The following is a 23,000-nucleotide window of genomic DNA, read 5'->3' as shown; positions in this document are numbered from 1 at the left end:
AATCCACCTTACTGTATGGGAAGATCAATTTATCTCCCTTAACTCTTGCCCTCCTCCTCTCCCAAATAAATCCCTTCAACTTTTTATGGTCATCTACAACTTCTCTTCTGGGTGATAGAAATATACCTGACCTGTAGGGCAACTAAAGGAAATAAAAACATTTTCACTACTTGTATTTTACAATCCATATTTATAATAAAAATCTTCCCGTTTCTCAGTTTTTGTATTATCTTTTGTTTAGCTGTAACAGAATCCTTTTTAATACATACATCTAAATACTTCATCTCATCATGTCCCCATAAATATGGGTACTGCTGAACCAGTTCATGTATGGGTGCATAGTTTTCTGCTACAGCCTTTGTTTTACCTTCATTAATTTTATTCCCCAAAAGAACTTGAAAATGTCTTAAATTATTCTACATATAACACAAGCATAAGGTTATTAAGTCAAAGTGGAAATGAGATAATGATGTAAAGGGGGAATAATTTTGAGAAGTAAGGAGACAGTAAGATTCTGGATGGAGGTCCTTGAGGGAAAAAACAGTATTATATACATAAGGTAGCAGAAAGTGTTTGTAAGAACCAAACCAGCACAGGAACAGAGAAAGGAGATTTTATCAAAGGGATAAATGCAAGTAGGATATAGAAAGTAGGCAAGAGGGTGCTGTAAAGTGACTGAAGAAAATTAGCAAAGGAACCAAGATTTGGGGAGCAAACAACTACAGAGAGAAAGTTATCAGAGTGGGATGAATCTAAGTAGAAGTTTGTACTGCAGGTTAGACACTACCTTTCCTGCCAGGGATTGATCGTGTATAGACAAAGAGAAAGGGATATGGGATTGTAATATGGGGTATAAAATGCTGCATGATAACTATAGGAGTCAATCACAGGAGGTAACAAAAGATCCAGAAGAGTGAATGGAAAGGCAATACTAAAAGGAAGAACATAATGACATCTGTATGAAACCCAATTATGCAAAGTCCAGAAGGTTTAGAATTTTTGCTCGGCTGTGACTGGATTTGTATTTTTATAGTTCATACAGACTTCAGATATTTTTTTCCTAAGGCAGATAGTTACCCAGACTAAGTACCTAACTATTAACTAGACTCCCACAATTCCTAGCCTATTATGATCTTGTGTTGTCTCACTAATTTTTAGTGAGCTTAACCTTCCTTAGGATTTTTTCTCATGTAAATAAGTATATACAGTGGAATGATCAAACACCTTCATATAGTATCACAACCTATGTGTTAAATAACACTAGAAATCCATCCTTGTTTGCTGTTCTTCTATACTCTATCTATTGATCTCTAGTGTTTTTCTTTCTTAGGTTTTTGTGAGACCTCAGTATCTCTTATCATAAATTACTAGGTGTATCTAATTTTGTAATATGTTATAAAGATTTGTACTACACCATTTCTAATACAAATGCATTAGTCTTATTCATCTATTCTTAGATAAATTTTTCCTTTTTCCTACCGAAATATAAAATATATAATCTTAGGCTTGTACTATAATTGTTAAAACTTATGTACCAAATTATACTGTTATTGTCTTTGTCTTGACCTTTTATGTTGTTGTAATTTGTGGAGCTTTTCTCCCCGGGCCTCCACTGAAAATGGACATATATCCAGCTGGACTAGCCCAGTCAACAAATGTAAAACAAAATAAATAAATAAATAAAATAAAATGCTGGAGCTGTGACGGGAAACAGAAACACAGAGGTAATTAGGAACATGCTTTCTGTGAATGGAGCAAATTGGCTGATTTTAACAATTCCCTAAAGAATACCTTTCAGAAATATTGGGGGATCAAATGTCAAACTATGAAAATAATTATTCCGAACTGAGATATGGTTAACCCTTACTAAGTTTAATGCTAATGGCTGCAAAAAAAGTAATTACTAGAAAATGGAAACCAAAATCTAAACCAACTGCAACAGACTTACTGAACATTTAAGGAGACAAAATAAATGGATATTGAGTCTTTAGGAAAAAAAAAAGTAAATAACATAGAAATAAATGGAAATTGTGGGAACAGTACATGCAGCACAGTGTTCAGGAGGGGGAGAAGTAGAATTTAAGGAAAGGCAGTAATTGAGCAAGTCATATAATGCCGGAGTGAGCAACTGTTAAATGCATATCTGCATGAAAATAACAAAAATGTTAGTTTGGTTTGCTGCAGTACATGTACCCATGTCACGTTTTAATGAAGTGTTTAAAAAATCCTCCTCTTTGAAATGTAAACACCTCTGACACTGCAGGCTTCCAGCCTTTCATAGATGACTTACATTAGACTATGCTATTACAGTCTTTTTTTTTTTTTTACTACTGTAACATGCTGTCTATGAAAATGACCAAGTTCTTAATTTATTATAAGATGGAAAAAAATATATTTGAACACTATTTCTGACATTTAAAACCGCCACTAGGCCATGGCAGCACAGTCATCTGACCATAAAGCACACGTTCATAAACAGCAGTAGACAGAGAAACGGCAGCAAAATAAGAGATGAAAGTCTCTGACATTACAAGATGGTAATAACAGGCAATTTATGTCAGAATTTCAAGCACAAAATCGCAGATGGTACCTACCAGCAATAGTCGCAGCAGTTTCCTCTGCAAGTAGTCTATCCTTCTCATCCTTTAGCTTCTCCAGCTCCCTCTGATGCTGTCGCTGAAGTTCTTCGATTACCTTCTGATGTGACTCCTCCATTGCAGCAAATCCACGCTCACATGTTGCCTACATGAATAACCAACAGACTGTGAAACCTAATATGCTTATCTTTTAAATTAAGAACAGACTTCAAAGCAATCTTATTCTGTACTGTTAGAGGATGCACTACAAATAACCTCAGGAGCTTTACTGTGATGGTCAGGGTAACAGCAACCGTAAGATCTTTCATTTATGCTTCTGATATAGCCCCTTAAGACCTGTTTAACTACTCAGCAGACCATGTCTCTCATGGAAGCCCAACCTGAGCTGAAACTTCAGCAGCTGGGACAAATGACTTACAGGCATACATTCCTAGCTATACGTATAGCCATTTGCAGCAAGGTGAGGACTTCATCTGTGTGGCGCATCCTAGACACAAGAAGCCTGAGCTGGAATTATCACAGTGGTTAATACACTCCCTTACCTGTGATGACTCCATTACACCATAAATACCTACACTATAAAAGATGGACAAGTACTGCCATATGAAACTGGCACTTCTCTATTAAAATGCTTTGTTTATTAAAGAAATTTTGAAGGATGCCTATTACTTAAATTGGGTGGAATCAAATACTGCGGCAGTGCCATGATCTGTTTTCTCACCTTTACAATTGTGAGCTAGTTCTTCAATTGTTGCACTATTTTTTTCAGTCTTCATAGTAAGCTACTCACTGGTGTGGCTTCCTACAAGCCAGCAGCAAAGACTCAGAACTAGTCCAGGCTGTGACCAGATGAAAAGTCTTGAAATGTTTATGTATTATGTGCACTGCAAAGGAAGGATAGGGGCACACAAGCACTACTCTTTCACACTGTCTTTGGTGTGTACCGGCTGAGCAGCGGGTAAAGGCATTAGGACTGATGTCTAACATTGGGTCTTCCTCTCTTTCCAGGAATCTCATACATTCAGTGCTCCTGTGCAGACATAAATGGGTTGGATTGCAGCCTAAATGGTACTGCTTATTTACAGCTGCATAGCAGCTGCCACCACCCTATATCTGCTATCCTCTATGTGATTACAGCCCACTGCCAAATCTAGTGGGTCAGCCTTTGTAGTTCACTATGGCTAGTCCACTGGTATGAGGAAAACATACTTAGGAATATTACAGCCTATACTTCCAAGATGGCTGCACACCAAGTAACAGCTTAATTTCAGCTCTCTCAGTGTGAAAACAGAAACTCGGAAAAGACAGCCAAAGATGCCTTTTTGGGTAAATTTCAATTACTGCTAGTAAGTATACTGCCTGGATACCAGGAAAAAAGAAATTCACAGAACCTGAAAAAAAATGAGTCACAAAAGGAGATGAGAAAACACTGGCTGGGGAGAATCCTGCAGCTGTTCAGCAAAAAGAAATTGAAGCTCCAGCTTTGGTGCAACACATGACTTCCAGTAATCTAGAGAAAAACAAAAGTCAAAAGTGTTCAGAGAAGATTAAAATATACAAAACAGAGAAAGAGTATATCAACTCAAATAAAAATCTGGAAAAATGGAAGAAACATTTAACAGATATTCACATGAGCTGATAAAACTGCAAACATCAGAGGTCAAAATGAAGAAAAGGGCAAATGGTTATGAGACTGTTCAAGAAGAGATGTTTTAAAAAAAATTGGTAGAATTAAGAGGACAGAGCACGTAGGGAAAACCTGAGATTTTCTGCTGTACTAGAGAAACTGGAATGGAAAGACTGTATTAATTTTATGAAAGCACAAATAAGCAACTGGACAGGTATTCCGCAATAGGAATGGTTAACTGAAAGGATACATTGAGTGCATGCTCCAAACCTGTCCATGAGAAAGCAGCCAAGAACTTTAATAGTACAAATGCAATTCTACCAAGCAGAAAGAGTTGATTCTAACAAAACTGTGGCATAAGGCCAAAGTACTCAAAGTTGGATACAGTAGAGTTTTGTGGAAAATTATTACTTACTGTACCATCAGGCAGGGGTAAATTTATTCCAACAATCAGGGAATGTCGAGAAGCAGGTGTGAGATTCAAGTTGCTACATCCAGCTATTTTCAGAATTTTTTTCCTTAATGGTAAAATTCTTTTTTTTTTTTTTTTTTTTTATTATTATGCAGAACATGCTAAGGATGAAATATAAAAGTTTGTCCAACAAAAAGTGAGCTATCAAACAGAAGGGCATTCTCCTCCTCATTCTTCTGACAATAAAACTCATAGAGAGACTATGCCAGTGAAATTTTTTGCAATGTTCCAAAGGAATATGCTCGAGAGAAAAAGGCACAGTAGTTGACTAGAAGACTAGAAGAGTTGTTGTTGTTTGTCTTTCAGCTTTTTCCCGGTAAGGGGTCGCCACAGCGGAACTCCGGTCCGCTAATGATTGGCAGTAGATTTTTACGAAATGCCGAGGTGCCAGTTCAACGCCCAACCTTCAACGAAGGGACGCCCGTTTACGCACGCATGTCTTTCAAACGCTAAGACTAGAAGAGTACGTTAGAAATAAACCAGAGACTGGATCTGGGAGATGGAGATCAACAGGAAGAAAACCATCAACTTGGAAATTAGTGAATAAATGTGGGACTACAAAGCATCAGTCACATTTGTGAAATACAACAGAACAAGAAAACCTGGAAATACTGCATTTTTTTTAACTTTGTTTAACTTGTAGAGGATTCTAAAGCATATGCCCTACTTCATGTCATTAATGTTTGGAAGAACATTATGGAGAGGAAAAGAGGAAGGAAACAGATTATGGTAGGTAAAACAAATTTTGTTCTTAACAGTATTTTTAGAATACATTACATATACTGCATGCAATAAAATAAAGCTTTTTCAGTTATGTGTGTGTGTGTAATAGGGATACTAAAGTAAAAAGGTGTTCCTACTTGTTTCCTCCTCCTTGTTCAGTTTTAAGAAATGTAGGTGCTGCAATGTACAAAGAGAAGAAAGCCTGGACAAAAGGGCATGACATAAGTAAAATCAATAGCCTTTTTCTTACTTTTCCAAGTGTTAAGGGGAACCAAGTAAAGAGAAAAACATCAAATATAATGACGTTTTCCTCTAACAAATAAATATTCACAGGACAGCATGAGAACCTTGCAGTGCAAGGCAACTGTGTATCTGGTTCTCATGTTTCTCTGCAGACAAGCTGATAAGGGCAATACAAATAGGACATTCTTTCAATGGCTAGGAGATAATGTTTTCTGAAAGCATTCAAGTTGTCTTCTACATCTGGGAGAGGAATAAAGATAATTCAAAAACAGACAGCGACAGCACTTATTGCAAGTAGAAGCACAGGCTGCACCATGTGTCTTAGCATGGTTAACCTTCATTAAAGGTTAATTCAAGCCTATGGGTGCGACTGTCAATCTGGGACAACTGTTCATATTAGGAGGGTTAAACTTCATTATTTGAAGATGTAACAGTTTGTGTGTTTACATTAAGATCACTGGTTCTAGGGGTGTATTTGTTTTATTGTTTGAAGGTTTTCATTAAAACAAAAAGTCTTGCGAGACAGGTTCAAATGGATATGAAAAGAAAAAGTACAAAAGATCAACCACACAAACATTAGTGTATGCACATAACACGAAAGTTAAACTACACATTTAATAAAAAAAGATGTTATACGTAACAGGTTGAAATGCTAACTTCTTATCATAATGACAACACTTTCCATATTACCTTTAAATATGAGTGGTCTCACAGATATATACAAAAAGAAAGGGTAGTGAACTAAATTTAAAAATGCAGAGTACAAACAGCTATGCTACAGGAGACACATTTGGAAAGAAATGAGCATAAGAATTTCATAAAGGAAGGATTTCAGGATGGTTATTCAGCAGAATATTTGGGACAAAGGAAAAGGGGGGTATTTACATTAAATGAGAAAGGAGCCCCAATAGTGATAGAAGAGAGAAAAAAAGAATATAATGGTAGATTTATAGTTGTAAGGGGTTACTGACAAGGGAAGATGATTGCACTGGCATGTACTTATATTCCACCTAAAACTGCTACAATGGCTCTTAAGAAAATTCTGGGAGAAATAATCAGATTTCAGCAGTGAATATTACTTATAGGTGGGAAATGGAATTTGATTTGCAACAGTGAGGATGTACTTGGGGGGCCTAAAAGGAAAAATATAACAAAAGATGGTAGATTTTTGAAGAAATTTATGAAAATATTTCATAGGTTCATAGATTCGTACTAAGCTAACTGCCCTTGCGAGCCATTTTAAGCCTAGCCAATTATTCCTTGTGAGATTCAAACCCTGCACCTTGTGTTTGTAAGGCAAACACCTTAACCATTAGGCTACCCTCCCAACCCATTTGGCATGGAAGAAGTAAATTCAGTTGCAAGAGTTATAGACAAATTTACATAGTATTACCCAATGTACAAAAACTGGGTTAGGCAAGACAGAAATTATACTTTGCAGGAACGTGTGCATTTAATTGAAAGTTTTGAAATGCATCCTATAACTATTTCAGATCACATGCTAATAACTAAAATAAAAAATGCAGGGTAATGAAAACACAAGACGCTGGTGCTCCCTCACATACTTGTTAAATAGAGAGGAATTTAAGGAATGGGTAGAGGAAATTAGGAAAGACAGAAATTTATTCTGAAAATGAAGCTAGGGCGTGGGATAAAATTAAAGTGAGGTTTAAAAACGGGTGAAAATAAAAGAAAAAGACATATGGCTAAGAAGTAACAAGACTTATTTAGAGTGACTGTCAAAGGTTAAAGTACTGCAGACTAGGGGGAATATAACAGAACAAGAACAGGCACCATTGCAGAGTGCTAAAGAGAAAATAAGGGACTACCTCATAATATGCATGATTTTAGAAAGTCTGCTGTTAAGCAACTGCTTTTCGATAATAACTCCAGAGCATAAAATATTTAGCACAATGGCTCAGAAAACAGAAAGCAGAATGGGTTGTTGCCAAGCTTAGGGGGCCTATAACAAAGAAAATAACCAGAGATCATGTAGAGGTAATTAGAAATATTTTAGAAATTTTATGAAAATCTGTATATAGATAAATACGGAAGTTAAGAAAAAGTACATGTGGAAATATTTATGGAAGAATTAAATATGCCAAGGTTAGTGGTAGACAAAGCTCAATTACTGACAGGATAACAGAAGATGAGATAAAAATGGTGTTGTATAGCCAATCTACAGGAAAACCTTCAGGAACAGATGATATTGCTGTGGAAGTTTGGAAGCTAGGAGGGAAGAAAGTGATAAAGATCTGGAAAATTTTGTTTAATAATATTTTAAAAGGATGAAAAGCACCAATATCCTGGAAAAAAGTGGTGGTGGCTGCAATACCTAAAGAAAGTAAAGGCCCATCAGATCCAGCTTCATTTGGGCTCATTTAGATTCAAACCATGACTATAAAGTGCTTATGTCTATAACCGCTAAAAGCATGATAAAGGTGATGCCAAAATTCATAGATACGAATCAATGAGATTTTGTGGAGGGGAGGCAAACATTTGACAACATTAAAAGAACAATGATGATCCTAAGGAAGCAGAATGTAAAAAAATATCACTGTTGTTGGGTCTTGTTGTTGGGCAGAGCATTCAACAGAATAGAAATACAACAAAAAGGCCAGTAAAAAAAATAAAAAAATCACCAGCTTGCACTTTATTAACAATAATGTCTCAAGTCTCTAGCACTTTGGCAAAAAATGCCTTCTAGGAGTAAATCAGTAAGGAAAAAACAGTGCCATTTTATACAAACATTAACTATCAATTATAAAACACTTAACTAATTAATATCTAAAACATTAAATACTGTATTTCTCATACTTAGAAAACAATCATATCAAAAATTTCCATGAACATTCAATATTAAGTCCACAAGGACTTACAGTATTGTATTTTAAAATATAAAGACTTTCTTTATATAACAAATTATGTTTATTCTTAAACTCAGAGTTGTCAACACCAAAATTAACTTGTTCTAGGATTCTGGCTCACAAAGAGTCTGGACTGCTACTGTGAAACTTAAAATGCATGGCAACAGGACTATCAACATTTTCCATTTTTATGTCTCTAATGTGCTCCTGCAGTCTCAGTTTAAAACATCTCTTAGTTTCACCTATATAAAAGAGACTGCAGGAGCATCTAAGAACATAAATAACATTAGATGTTACACAAGTAAAATGTCCTTTAGGACTAAAGGGAAAACCATTGATATAATTAAAAAAAATAACAACATATTTGCATGCTGAGCATCTCGTACAACCACTAGTGCCCAGTTTACCTAAAGTGTTGCATAACTTACCACTGACTTAACAAATTTATAGTGTACAATAATGTCCTGTATGTTCCTACCTCTTGTGTACAAAAATATAGGAAATCTGCATAATGTATCACAAAATACTTTAAATTTAAATAAAAATGACCAAAAATGCTTGATTGTCTTAACTTGCTCTTGAGAAAAAACATTGTAAGAAATAACTATATACATTTGCCTAACTTCTAACTTACCTTGTCTAGTATTACTGCCAGTGTATCCCCTGTAGTATTTCATAACAGAGGTACTGGCTACTGATAAATTATTTTGTGCCAAAAAATTATTTTTTAGTTTAACCAGGGCCTTCTGGATAATTTTCATGAAATAACCCCTTCTCAAAAACATATTTACAGAAGTACACATTTCCTTGTATAATTCCTTTTCATCAGTACATAGTCTGTAGACTCTCAATAACTCTCCATAGGGTAAACAATCCAGCAAATGAGATGGATGGCAACTGGTTCTATGTAAGAAATGATTCCTGTTATCAAACTTTAGATGAATGTTAGTTTTAATTTTTCCCCCACTACACCTGTTAAATCAATATCCAAAAAACTTATAGTTTGGCCCTGTTGAAGTCCATCAAATTTTATTTGTAACCTATTTAATTTATCTGACTTTGTTAAAGATTTGGATGTAGTCATCCAACCCTTACACAAAAATACTAAGTCACCTATAAATCTATAATAGGAAACAACACAAGTTCTAAAAAAATATGTCTATATAGATATTCCACCTCATAAAGGCTCATAAAAAGATTAGCATAGGCAGGTGCAAATGATGCACCCATGGCAGTGCCTATTTTCTGAACATAAATATCTTAAATATCTTAAATATCATAAATATCATAAATATCTTCACAAAAACAAAAATAACTATTAGTAAGACAAAATTCTATAAATTCTAATACATAATTACTTAGTGGACTGTCTCCTAAGAAAAACTTAGTAGCTTTTACACCATGTTGATGTTGTATAGAAGTGTATAGCCTTTTAACATCAACAGACACCCATCCAACACACGTCTTCAGTCCACTCAATAACTTTAATTTTATCTAAAAAATCAAAAGAATCTTTTATAAATGATGGTAACTTCATTACATAAGGTAATAAATAACTATGTAGAAATACACCTATGTTTCATAAAAAATAATGAGTAGCAGGAATAATGGGCCTTCCTGGGGGGTATTGCATACTTTTACGAAGCTTGGGTAAACAGTAAAAATATGCTATAAAACTATTTTCATTATATAGCTTTTTATCTACATCTTGTTTAGAAAAATACCCCAGTATGTAACCTTTAAAAAGTTAAAGCTGAAATTCTTTTTGTGCATTTTGACAATCACTCACTGTCACCTTAACATATACTTCAGTAATATTAAGATGTTCCATGCACATTTTCATACACTGATTAGCATGCATTACTACTAAACGATTCCCCTTGTCAGAGGGTTTAAAGACCAACTCATGTTATTCCCCCATATTTTTAAGAATTTTACACTCATCTTTTGACAAATTGTAAGAAAAAGAATTCACTGCTTGCATAAATTCTTTACATGTATGCATTCAACAGAGTCAGCTGAGTTTTTATGAGCGGGGCAATGGAAAAATTTGCATTTCCTGATAAAATTATAAGGTTGATTAGGAAGATATATGAGGGAGGGACTGGAGGTTAAAATTAAGGCGGAGAGTTTTCTCTGATTAGTTGTGTTTGAGCAGAGGAACAAGGCAGGGATGTCCTCTTTTCCCCTATGTTATTTGCATTATATTCCGAACCAACGGCAAAGAAAATATAGGACTCAAATTCAAGGATAAAACTGGTAAGGTAATCAAGAAAAGTTGAATTTATTTGTAAATGATATTATTTTATACCTGATAAAACCAGAAAAGGACATTTCAGTGTTGTGGAACATTCTCAGACAGTTTCAAGTCTTTTGGGATACAAAATAAATGAAGATAAAACAAAGGCAACAGCTATAAACTATGTATCCACATATGAATTGGATCAGCAACACCCATATTTACAGGGACATAACCTAAAGTGCTTAGTAGTATGGATTAAAAAGGATTCTGTTATGGCAGCTAAGAATATGTCGGAAGAGACTAAAAAAGATACTACAAAAACTGATAAACTGGAAGCTCTGTTTTTTGGATATGGATAGCAAGCAGTGAAAATGTTTTAGTCCCTTTAGTTTTATACACAGACAAAAGTACACATATACATACTGGATCGGTCGAGGCCCGGGTTAACAATGACTGCTACCAGTACTGTGGGCCAACAGGGTGCTGGCAGAAATTGGGCTACTGTTGGCAGAAGGAGGGGAAGAGGTGGAAGGCATGGCCGAAGGCAGGTAAAGGTTAGGACTGTGACAGTGAGGGTCGGAACTTTGAATGTTGGCAGTATGACTGGTATAGGGAGAGAGCCAGCTAATAAGATGGACCGAAGGTAGGTTGGTATATTGTGTGCAAGAGACCAGATGGAAGGGGAGCAAGGCTAGGTATATTGGAGGCGGGTTCAAATTGTTTTATCATGGTGTGGATGGGAGGAGAAATGGCATAGGCATTATCCTGAAGGAACAATATGCTAAGAGTGTTTTGGAGGTAAAAAGAGTGTCGGATAGAGTGATGTTTATGAAGCTGGAAATTGATGGTGTAATGATGAATGTTGTTGGTGCATATGCTCCACAAGTTGAGTGTGCGATGGATGAGAAAGAAAAATTTTGGAATGAGTTGGATGAAGTGGTGATGACTGTACCCAAGGGTGAGAGACTGGTGATTGGAGCAGATTTCAATGAGCATGTTGGTGAAGGGAACAGAGGGGATGAGGAAGTGATGGGTAGGTATGGTGTTAAGCAAAGGAATACAGAAGGTGAGATGGTAGTGGATTTTGCGAAAAGGACAGACATGGCTGTGTTGAATATGTATTTTAACAAGAGGGAGGAGCATAGAGTGACATACAAGAGTGGAGGAAGATGCACACAGGCGGATTATATCTTATGTAGAAGGGCCAGTCTGAAGGAGATTGGAGACTGTAAAGTGGTGGCGGGGGAAAGTGTAGTTAGGCAGCATAGGATGGTGGTTTGTAGGATGACATTGGTGATTAAGAAGAGGAGGATGAGTGTGAGGGCAGCACCAAGGATCAAATGGTGGAAATTGAAAAATGGTAATTGTGAGGTGATGTTCAGGGAAGAGTTAAGACAGGCACTTGGTGGCAGTGAAGAGTTACCAAATAGCTGGGTAACTACAGCAGAGCTAGTAAGAGAGATGGCTAGAAAGGTGCTTGGTGTGACATCTGGAAAGAGGAAGGAGGACAAGGAGACCTGGTGGTGGAATGAAGAAGTACAGGAGAGTATACAGAGAAAGAGGTTGGCGAAGAAGAAGTGGGATTGTCAGAGACATGAAGAAAGTAGACAAGAGTATAAGGAGATGAGGTGCATGGCAAAGAGAGAGGTGGCTAAGGATAAGGCGTATGACGAGTTGTATAAAAGGTTGGACACTAAGGAGGGAGAAAAGGACCTGTACCGACTGGCTAGACAGAGGGACCGAGCTAGTAAAGATGTGCAGCAGGTAAGAGTGATAAAGAATAATGAGGGAAACGTACTCACAAGAGAGGAGAGTGTGTTGAGCAGATGGAAAGAGTACTTTGAGGGGCTGATGAATGAAGAGAATGAGAGGGAGAGAAGGCTGGATGATGTGCGGATAGTGAATCATGAAGTGCAGTGGATTAGCAAGAAGAAAGTAAGGACAGCTATGAAGAGGATGAAGAACGGAAAGGCTGTTGGTCCAGATGACATACCTGTGGAAGCATGGAGGTGTTTAGGTGAAATGGCAGTGGAGTTTTTAACTAGATTGTTTAATGAAATCTTGGAAAGTGAGAGGATGCCTGAGGAATGGAGAAAAAGTGTTTTGGTACCTATTTTTAAGAATAAGGGTGATGTGCAGAGCTGTAGTAACTACAGAGGGATTAAATTGATTAGTCACAGCATGAAGTTATGGGAAAGAGTAGTGGAAGCTAGGTTAAGAAGGGAGGCGATGATTAGTGATCAGCAGTATGGTTTCATGTCAGGAAAGAGAACTACAGATGCGATGTTTGCTCTGAGAGTGTTGATGAAGAAGTACAGAGAAGGTCAGAAGGAGTTGCACTGTGTCTTTGTGGATTTAGAGAAAGCATATGACAGGGTGCCTAGAGAGGAGTTGTGGTATTGTATGAGGAAGTCGGAAGTGTCAGAGAAGTATGTAAGAGTGGTACAGGATATGTACGAGGGTAGCGTGACAACGGTGAGGTCAGCAGTGGGAGTGAAGGATGCATTTAAGGTGGAGGTGGGATTACATCAAGGTTCAGCTCTGAGCCCTTTCTTATTTGTAATGGTGATGGACAGGTTGACAGACAAGATCAGACAGGAGTCCCTGTGGACTATGATGGTTGCAGATGACATGGTGATCTGTAGTGACAGCAGGGAACAGGTGGAGGAGACCTTGGAGAGGTGGAGATATGCTCTAGAGAGAAGAGGAATGAAGGTCAGCAGGACTAAGACAGAATATACGTGTGTGAATGAGAGGGAGGATAGAGGAACTGTGAGGATGCAGGGAGTAGAGGTGGCAAAGGTGGATGAGTTGAAATACTTGGGATCAACAGTTCGGAGTAATGGTGAGTGTGGAAGAGAGGTGAAGAAGAGAGTACAGGCAGGATGGAGTGGGTGGAGAAGAGTGTCAGGAGTGATTTGTGACAGACGAGTACCAGTAAGAGTGAGAGGGAAGGTCTACAAGAGGGTAGTGAGACCAGCTATGTTATATGGGTTGGAGACAGTGGCACTGACAAAAAGGCAGGAGTCAGAGCTTGACGTGGCAGAGTTGAAGATGTTAAGATTTGCACTGGGTGTGATGAGGATGGACAGGATTAGGAATAAGTATATTAGAGGGTCAACCCAGGTTGGAAGGTTTGGAGGCAAAGCCAGAGAGGCAAGATTACGTTGGTTTGGACATATGCTGAGGAGGGATGCAGAGTATATTGATGAAAAAGATGCTAAGGATGAAGCTGCCAGGTAACAGGAAAAGAAGAAGGCCTAAGATAAGGTTTATGTGGTGACAGAGGACATGCAGGTGGTTGGTGTGACAGAGCAAGATGCAGAGGACAGGAAGAAATGGAAACAGTTTATCTGCTGTGGCGACCCCTGACAGGAGCAGCCGAAAGAAGTTTTATACACGGATATAGCACATTTTTATCAACCAGAGGAGATGTAGTGGATAGTAGTTAATAAAGAACTGAAGGAGTTCACCTGGAAAGGGAAGATGGCAAGAATCAAGTGGGATTATCTTATCCTTCCAACAGAACAAGGTGGCTTGGGATTATCTGAAGAAAGTTATAATTCAAACTGGAAAGGGATGATGATGAAATGGGGGGAAGTTCATGAAACGAGGAGAGACTGGGATTTTGGAAGCAATAACTATAGAATATTATATTCATAAAGTAACAGAAAGTCTTCTAAGGACTATGCCAACACAGTAATAGAGAAAGGAGATACTGCCAATTGGGACAACTGCAATTAGGGGTACAGATAATAGGCAAAAGGGGGCTGGAATTTACTGGAGGAAACTGGCAAAGGAACCAATGTATTGAGAGCAAATAATCAGAGAGGGAAAGGTAAAAGAATGGAAAGAGGCTAAGAATTCATTTGGACTGCAGGTTAGAAAGTGCTTTCCTTATCACGGATTGATATCACATTATAGACAAACAAAAACAAACATGGGGCTCCTAAACAAAACACCAGCACCAGTAGAGTTTTAGTAGAATCTAGAACAGAAACTGCTGTTAAAAAAGGATAAATAATATGGCATATAAAATATCACATAACTATAGGACTCAGAGGAGGTTAGAAAGTATTGGAAAGAGAAACTGAATAAACAATTCACAAAAAAACAATGGGAGTATATATGTATGGCATCCAAATATGCAACAAAGTCTAGATGATTTGGGTTGTTGCTTGGAAGTGTTTGCATATGTATTTCTATAGTCCAAGCAGACTCTGAAGAATTTTTCCAAAGGGAGATTATTGTAAATTTTGGAGGTGTGTTAGGGAAGAAAGGGTTCATAGGTAGGTACTAGGCTATTAGTCCTAGGGCCTACATAAGCCTAGCCAAAAAGATACCCTGGCTTTCGCCACCCAAGAAAATTATTTTCCTGTGCTCCTGTCGAGCAGAGACACAGAGGTGATCCCCGGGGCAAATTTCCTATTTCCCATAAAATCAAGATTTTTCTTGAAGACTGCTAATGAGGAGCTTTGTCTGGAGTATGGGAAGTCTCTGGGACAGGAATCTATCCCTCCAGCATGTTCTGTTTATTGTAGTGACAAGGTTTATTTCCCTAGAGCGTGTAGCTTGAAGGGATTGGGATTTCTTTAAGTGGAGCATGTCCAACAGTTCTGGGTTTGACATAGCTTTGTATGTTAGGCAGAGATCGCCTCTGAGTAAGCAATATGTGACGGAGTAAAGCTGAAGTTTTTTGAGACTGTCTGTATAGGGCATCTGTTTGAGGCTAGTAATCCTCTTTGTGAGGTATTTCTGCGGCCTTTCCAGTTGTTGTAGATGTCTTGTGAGGTACATACCAAAAGGGGAGTTGTACTTTATAATTGGTCTAATGAGTGACGAGTAGAGGGGAACAATGACCTCTTTTTTCCTGGATGAGAAACCTTTTATGATGAGGTATGCCACATAGAAGGATTTCCTGACTACTGTGGCGGTGTGATTATCAAAGTAGAGACTACTGTCCACCTGTGTCCCAAGGTCCCTTATCACACTTTCGGTGTTAAGTAAACTACCACCTATGCGGTAGCTCATGGGTAATGAATTTTTACCAAAGGGGATGACAATGCACTTTTTGACATTGAGCTTGAGGCCATGACTTTTACACCAGGCATCTGTCTCCGTGAGGCCCTTTTGTAGGATGTCCACATCGTAGGGAGTTTTCATTATGGCTCCTAGTTTGCTGCAAGCTTCGTTAGCCAAAGACCTTCTGTGTTACCTGTACTTCAAAAAAGTAGATACCAAACAGGAGAGGACCCAGGACTGAACCCTGTGGCACACCACTTGTCACTGGTCTGAAGTCGGATTTGGAGTCTGCTACTTTCACAGTGTGGGTTCTGTCAGTGAGCCAGTTGGCAATCCATCTTGTGACATAGGGATTTATACCTAGTTTAGTGAGTTTATCTAAAATTCCAGAGTAGGTGATGCTGTTAAAAGCCTTGGCGATATCTAGAAAGGCTGTGTGAACCACCTTACCCTCGTCTACGGCTTTGGTGACTGTTTACAAGAAGTCTTATCAGGTTTAGGAGACATGATCTGCTTTTTACAAACCCGAACTGGGTGGGGTCCAGAGTTTGGAGATTACCAATATCTTTGTGTATAAGATCCATGATGACATGTTCCATGGCCTTGCAGACCAGGCTCGTTAGGCTAATGTGGCAGTAGTTCCTGGGGTCCGTGGTGGCTCCCCCTTTGTGGAGTGGGATAACCATTGCTGTGCACCATTCAGTGGGCACAAAGCCTGAAGTGAGGCTATGATTGAACATGGTGCTTAGGTGGGGTGCCAGTTCATTCTGCAGTTCGTGTCCCATGGATGCTGCGTTCTTGGCTTTGGAGAGTGTGGTTTTTACCTGTGCAGCCATGATTACAGGAACTTTGCATTCTTCCGGTATAGAGATGGGCCCTTTATGGGGTGAAAGGGGGTAAAGTTAGCACTGAACCTATCTGCCAGGATGTTGGCAATATCAGTTGGTTCTGTATATTTAGTGCCAGTGTGCTGTAACTCAGAGCAGATCTGAGTGTTGCCACTGAGATTCTTGACATAGCTATAGAATGCTTTGTGGTTTTCTTTAGAATCAGTGGCGATTTTGTTTTCATAACTAGCTTTGCAGGATTTTATGAGGGAGCTCAGCTTCTTACTGAGGCTAACCAGGGAGTTCCTCCAATCATGGGATTTTACTCTTTTTTGCAACAGTTTCTTTCTTCTGTTATAGATTTTGTTTATGGCAGGGGACCACCAGATTGGCTTCCTTTTTTTGGAGGATAGCATCTTGGTTCTGTTAGGGATAGCAAGATCCATGCACTCATGTAAGTGCTTATAAAACGCATTTGTGTAGGATTCAGCAGTCATACCTCTATTGTCCGTCTGCATGGGTGTTGTGAAGTTTGCCTCTTCTGTCTTAAGAAGCGTGAAGTTGGCTTTGGAGAAATTTTTTTATGGTGGTTTCCCTAATGAGGGGGTGGGGATGGGATGTGGATGTCTAGGTTGATTAGCTTGTGGTCAGATCTGACCAACGAGGAATTGATCTCTAGTGTGGAACACCGGTCGCCCATGTTGGTAATGACCAGGTGTAGGATATTACTGCCCCTGGTGGGGGTGTGGATAAGTTGATCCAAGGCATTGGAATTTACGAATTCCAGAAAACGTTGAGCAAAAGAGTTGGTACATGAGTAGTTTTCCCAGTTAATGGTGGGGTAGTTGAAATCGCCCATTATTAGGGTGTTGGGTTGTACCCTAATATTTTCCAGTGCATCAAGAAATGAGGAGTGTGAATCCTGGGGCACGGTGGGGGATCTGTAGTAAGTTACAATCTAGACTGCGGTCTTGCCCAGAGTTAGTTGCACTTGGATAATCTCGGATGCATTATGCTGAGCAACTAGCCTGGAGGTGTGGATATCCTTAATGAATATGGACACACCTCTGTCTTTAGTGTTTCGGTCCAGGTTAGGTGGCCGAAAGGTGTGGTATGAATTATAGCCTGGTAATGCAGGGGTGCTCTCTGGAGCCTTGAACCAGGTCTCTGTCACTGCACAGATGTCAATGTTCTCCATTTTAAGGAGTGCCTCGAGTGAATGCATTTTGAGGTTTAGACTTCTAGCACTGAGTAACATTACCCTCAGATTTTGCTTGCTTGTACCTGTTAAGGTGGTGAATTTGCCATCTGAACCTTGCCTGAAAAAAGGCACTATAGGGGTGGCAAGAGCCTTAGCCAGTATCCGGAATCTCAAGGGCAACAGGTGCAGGCCATCTCTGGCAAAGCATTGTGGTCTGTCGATCATGTCATTCCAGGCAGACAGATACTGGATCCCCTTAGAATGACACCAGAAGCTTAGCCAATTGTTGAAGTCAATCATTTTGTCCTTGTACTGTGGTGTCATACTGGGTGATGGCAGGATGCTACTCAGAGCTAGGGTCATACCTGCCTGGGCTACAAGATCGGAGAGCTCCTTCATGTCTCTTTTCATGCAGTCCAGGGAGGTACGTCTCAGGTCATTCACACCAACATGGACAATGACAGAGTCATATTTGTACTTGCTGTGGAGTGACCTGAGTGTGTGCGATATGTGGCGGATCCTGGCACCCGACAGGCAGCTGACAGTAACTTTTTCCTTGTTTAGCCTGGTGAGTGGAACATCAGTGTGCCTGACCATCGAGTCACCTATGACTAGAGTGCTGGGTACGTTGTTATGCCTTATGGGTTGTGGTTGAGTGGCACACTGAGTTTGTGGGCTATGTGTCATTTGGGTTGTGTTGGGGGGTGAAGGTTGCTTGCGTTTCTGCTTTGGAGGTCTCTGTTGCTTGAGCAAATTTTTACAGAGAGCATCCGTGAATGTAGGTATGTGCTTTGTATTTCTATGTGCGTGTTTTGGTGGTGTAGGTTTTGAGGGACTATGTGATGAGTGTGATGTGGTGCAAGTGTTTACCTTCTCCTCTTGACTGTTTAGTCCAGTCTTGGGTGAAGAGAGCTTTGCTTCCAGTTTGGCTATATAAGTGCATCTCTCACAGGTTTTAGTGCTGGGTGGAAGGAGGAGAGGGTTGTCTGTGCACATGAGGCAATTGCTGCATTGCCCCAAGATGCCCATATTCATCAGGTAGACAGGAGAACATTCTCAGTTAATTGGGAACATATTTTTTGGGAGTGTAACAAGTTAGCAGACTTAAAATTAGTAACCAGAAAAAAATGGAATGTAGGGTTTAAACTCAGAAGGCAGCACCGAACCAAGTCCAAACCAGCAGAATCACCGGAACTCTGTAAACAAAATAAGAACATTAATTCACAACAGTGCAGGGTAAAAACAAACAGGATAACAATAAATGCATTAGCTCCTTTCTATATCCCAATGGAACTTCATATTATCAACTGACAGCATGTGCCTTAAGTAAGCTTTAAATAAACTGTACAGCCAATCAAAAGACTAGCACCTAAACACCTCTACAGCCTAAAAACTTAAAGTAACAGAGGAAAAAAGTGCATATACATAATGAAAATGAAATAAAATTCACTTTAACCTCTGACTCACTCGTATTGTTCTGTAAATAAACCAGTAATCAAATTATTACTGTAATATTAAAAAAAATATATAGTACTGAATATATAAATAAGATGCATTAAGCACCAAATACAATAAAACCTGCAACATATCAGAAAATACATAATCACAAAATGTGCACAAGTACATCCCAACTAGGACCTAGCTTAACAGACTCAAAATGACATACAGTTATTGAATATTACAAATATTAAAAAATAGGGCACAAAATTATACAAAAACTGATTTCATAATTTTAGAATGCTTCTCAAAGAAACACTACCATTAAGTCCGGCTTGGTAAATGCATTCAATCTAATATTTCAGCATAATTCTTTGAATTCCAGCAAATTATCAGTATCACCACCTTTGGAATTCAAACACTATCCATAATAAAAAATAAAAACCTTTTAAAATTAAAACATTCCAAAGAATGCTTAAATAAAGCATTGGTGGACCTTTTATGCTTTAAATCCCTAATGCAGGGGTCTGTAACCTTCACTATCAAAAGAGCCATTTTGGCCCCTCTCTCACCAAATAAAATTCAGCTCAAGCCACAAAACCTATTTGATCTGCAAAATGAAGATAACACAGCATATAACGTTTTATATACAGTTATTATACTATATGTAAAAGAATTAGAAGTTATGTACCTACCATAACGTTCCATGTTAGTTGTCTTCTCTCGCCTTCTTTCTTGCTGGATGGGTTCGGAGCCGATCCTCGGCTCCGACTCGGCACTAGCTTTAGCTCGAGAACTCCTTTTACCAGCTCGAGGCAACCCTATATCCCATGATGCAAGGCGGAACTACCTCAGATCTCGTTTGGTAGCTAACTAACCCTGCTAAAGACTTATCCTAATATAATTAGGAACCATGGTTCCTAAAAGAAGTCCTCATAACAATGCTCCAGAGGAAGCAATCTAATAGGAACTCTCCAAGATCTGTCCAGGCCAGGGGGAAGGAGGGAGGGACGCAAGAAAGAAGGCGAGAGAAGACAACTAACATGGAACGTTATGGTAGGTACATAACTTCTAAATGTTAAGTTGTCAATCTCGCCTTCATTCTTGCTGGATGGGACCGCGTCCCTAGCACCTGTATCCCGGGTGGCTCAATGGAACAGACTCTTGAGAACAGTGGAACCAAAACTGGCCCTATCTCTGGAGGCCAAATCCAACTTGTAATGAGACACAAAGGTATGAGGCGTGGCCCAAGTAGCTGCTGCACAAATAGTGTCAATGGGAAGTCTATCCTGAAAGGCTACAGAAGTGGATAGACTCCTGGTCGAATGTGCTTTTGGCTTAGAAGATAGTTGTTTGCCCCTTAGAGAGTACACATAGGAAATGGTGGAAGTCAACCATCTAGATAAGGTCACTTTAGATACTGGAAGACCCAACCTGTTTCCTGCATAGGAGACAAATAATTGGTCTGACTTTCTAACTTGTTTAGTCCTATGTAAGTAGTACCTGAGCTGACGGTGAACATCCAAAAAATGTAGCTTCTGTTCAGCTCTGTCAGAATAGTTAGGAAAGAAAACTGGTAGATCAATAGATTGGTTAATATTGGCTTGAGATACAACCTTGGGAAGAAAGGAAGGGTTAGTTCTGAGCGAAACCCTATCCTTATGAAACACCAGATAAGGTGAACGAATACAGAGGGCCTGAATCTCAGAAACTCTTCTTGCAGAGGTAACAGCCAGCAAAAATATAGTTTTCCATGTCAACAACTTTAAAGAACACGTAGCAGACGGTTCGAAAGGAGGTAGAATTAGGGATGCCAACATTAAGTTCAGATCCCATTGCGGAGGAGGATGTTTCACAGGCGGTTTTAGGAGAAAAACTCCTCTCAAAAAGGCTTTGCATAACTTATGAGACATGATGTTATTGTCCTGCAAGCCAACATGAAATTTGGAAATAGCAGCCATTTGTACTTTGACTGTAGATGATGACGATCCCGAATGAAAAACCTCCGCCAGGAAATCCAAAACAGAATGTATAGGAGCGGTGAAAGGATCAATATTTCTGGCGTTTGCCCAAATAGAAAAACGTCGCCACTTGCTAGCATAAACAGTTCTAGTGGACGACTTTAAAGAAGACACTAAAATGTCTCTGACTGAGTCAGAAATCATTGGTAGCCTGGCTAGGAAGGAAGTGGAGCAACCAAGCAGTGAGGTTGAGAGAATGAATGGCTCGGTGCTGCTGACCCGACTGGTGGATCAAAAGATCCGAACTGGGTCCAGATGCCAGGGCTGCACCAGAAGGTGATGATGTAGAGACGGAAACCAAATTTGTCGAGGCCAATATGGAGCAATGAGGATCAATTTGGCTCTCAAAACGGTGGCTTTCTGAATGACTTGTGGAATCAATGGAAAGGGAGGAAAAGCATAAAGAAGTCCCCGAGGCCAATCCTGGGTTAGAGAGTCTCTCAAGGGTTGGCCTGGAAGAGGAAATAGTGTGAAGTAATCTGGGCACTTGCTGTTTTGAGGGGTAGCGAAAAGATCGCAACAAGGGGTGCCCCACTTCAGAAAAAATCTGATCCACTACAGACTGATTGAGAGACCACTCGTGAGGCATCAGAATAGATCTGCTTAGCCTGTCCGCCAATAGGTTGGACCTGCCGGGGATGTGCGTTGCTATCAGAAACCGCTGAGAAGAGATCGCCCATTGCCAAAGTCTGAGAGCTTCTCGACATAAGGGATAGGACCTGGTTCCGCCCTGTTTGTTGATGTACCAGACCACGGACATATTGTCCGTCTGTACTGCAATAGTCCCTGTGGGAAGAAAGTCGCCGAGGGCTTGCAACGTTAAAAGCACTGCTCTCATCTCCAGGACATTTATGTGCAGGTGGTATTCTATGGGTTGCCACGTCCGTGGACCATCCTGCCCTGATAATGCCCCCACCCGATCAGAGAGGCATCCGTGGTGACTGTGGCAACTGGAGGAGGGGAACAAATGGTCGGCCCTGATGAAGAAGAGGGGAAGATACCCACCATCGTAGATGAGCCCTGCAAGACTGTGTCACTAAGATCTCGTGTCTCATGGGCAGATCGTGGTACGACCACTGCGTGAACAACATCCACTGCAGGAGACGCATGTGGAAGCGAGCTAGTGGAAGAAGAACAATGGCTGCAGCCATTAGGCCTAGAACCTTCAAAACAAACCTGGCTTTGACCTTGCTGCTTTGTAACAGAAGCTGAACAAATTTCTGGATGTCCAGAATCCTTTGATTTGTTAGTCTGGCTAACATGTTGACGGTATCTAACTCTGCCTATAAAGGTGATAGATTGGCAAGGCAGCAGAGAGGATTTTTGAAATTCACGAAATTCCTAGACTCTTGCAAAGCTGTAAGGTGTAGTCTCTGGACCGAAGAAGCTGATCCTTGGAGGTGGCGGAGAGGAGCCAGTCGTCCAAATAAGGAAACACTTGGAATCCTCGACGTCTCAGGTGAGCTGTGACCACCGCCATGCATTTGGTGAACACTCTGGGGGCTGAAGTGAGGCCAAAGGGCAGTGCTCTGAATTGGTAATGACTGGCTCCCAGCCGAAAGCGGAGAAACCTTCTGGAGCGTCTGTGAATCTTTATATGATAGTACGCATCCTGAAGGTCTATCGAGCACATCCAGTTGTCCTTGCCCAGAAAAGGCAGAATGGATTGCAGCGTGACCATCCGGAATCTTGCCTTTTTGACAGACTGGTCTAGTATTGGT

General features: G+C 39.7%; 1 protein-coding gene across 1 annotated transcript in view; it reads right to left on the bottom strand.

Annotated features, from left to right (window-relative positions):
* Positions 1-23,000, bottom strand: part of LOC122799215 (myosin phosphatase Rho-interacting protein-like) — a 2,938,789-nt gene that overhangs the window by 582,235 nt on the left and 2,333,554 nt on the right. The window contains exon 16 of the mRNA XM_044068133.1: positions 2,595-2,742. Within this exon, the coding sequence (XP_043924068.1) occupies positions 2,595-2,742 (148 nt within the window). The remainder of the gene's footprint in view (positions 1-2,594; positions 2,743-23,000) is intronic.

Source organism: Protopterus annectens, chromosome 4.part0, assembly GCF_019279795.1.
Source record: "Protopterus annectens isolate FY-2018-M chromosome 4.part0, PAN1.0, whole genome shotgun sequence".
NCBI lineage: Eukaryota > Metazoa > Chordata > Ceratodontiformes > Protopteridae > Protopterus > Protopterus annectens.
This window is presented reverse-complemented; position numbering and strand designations above follow the sequence as displayed.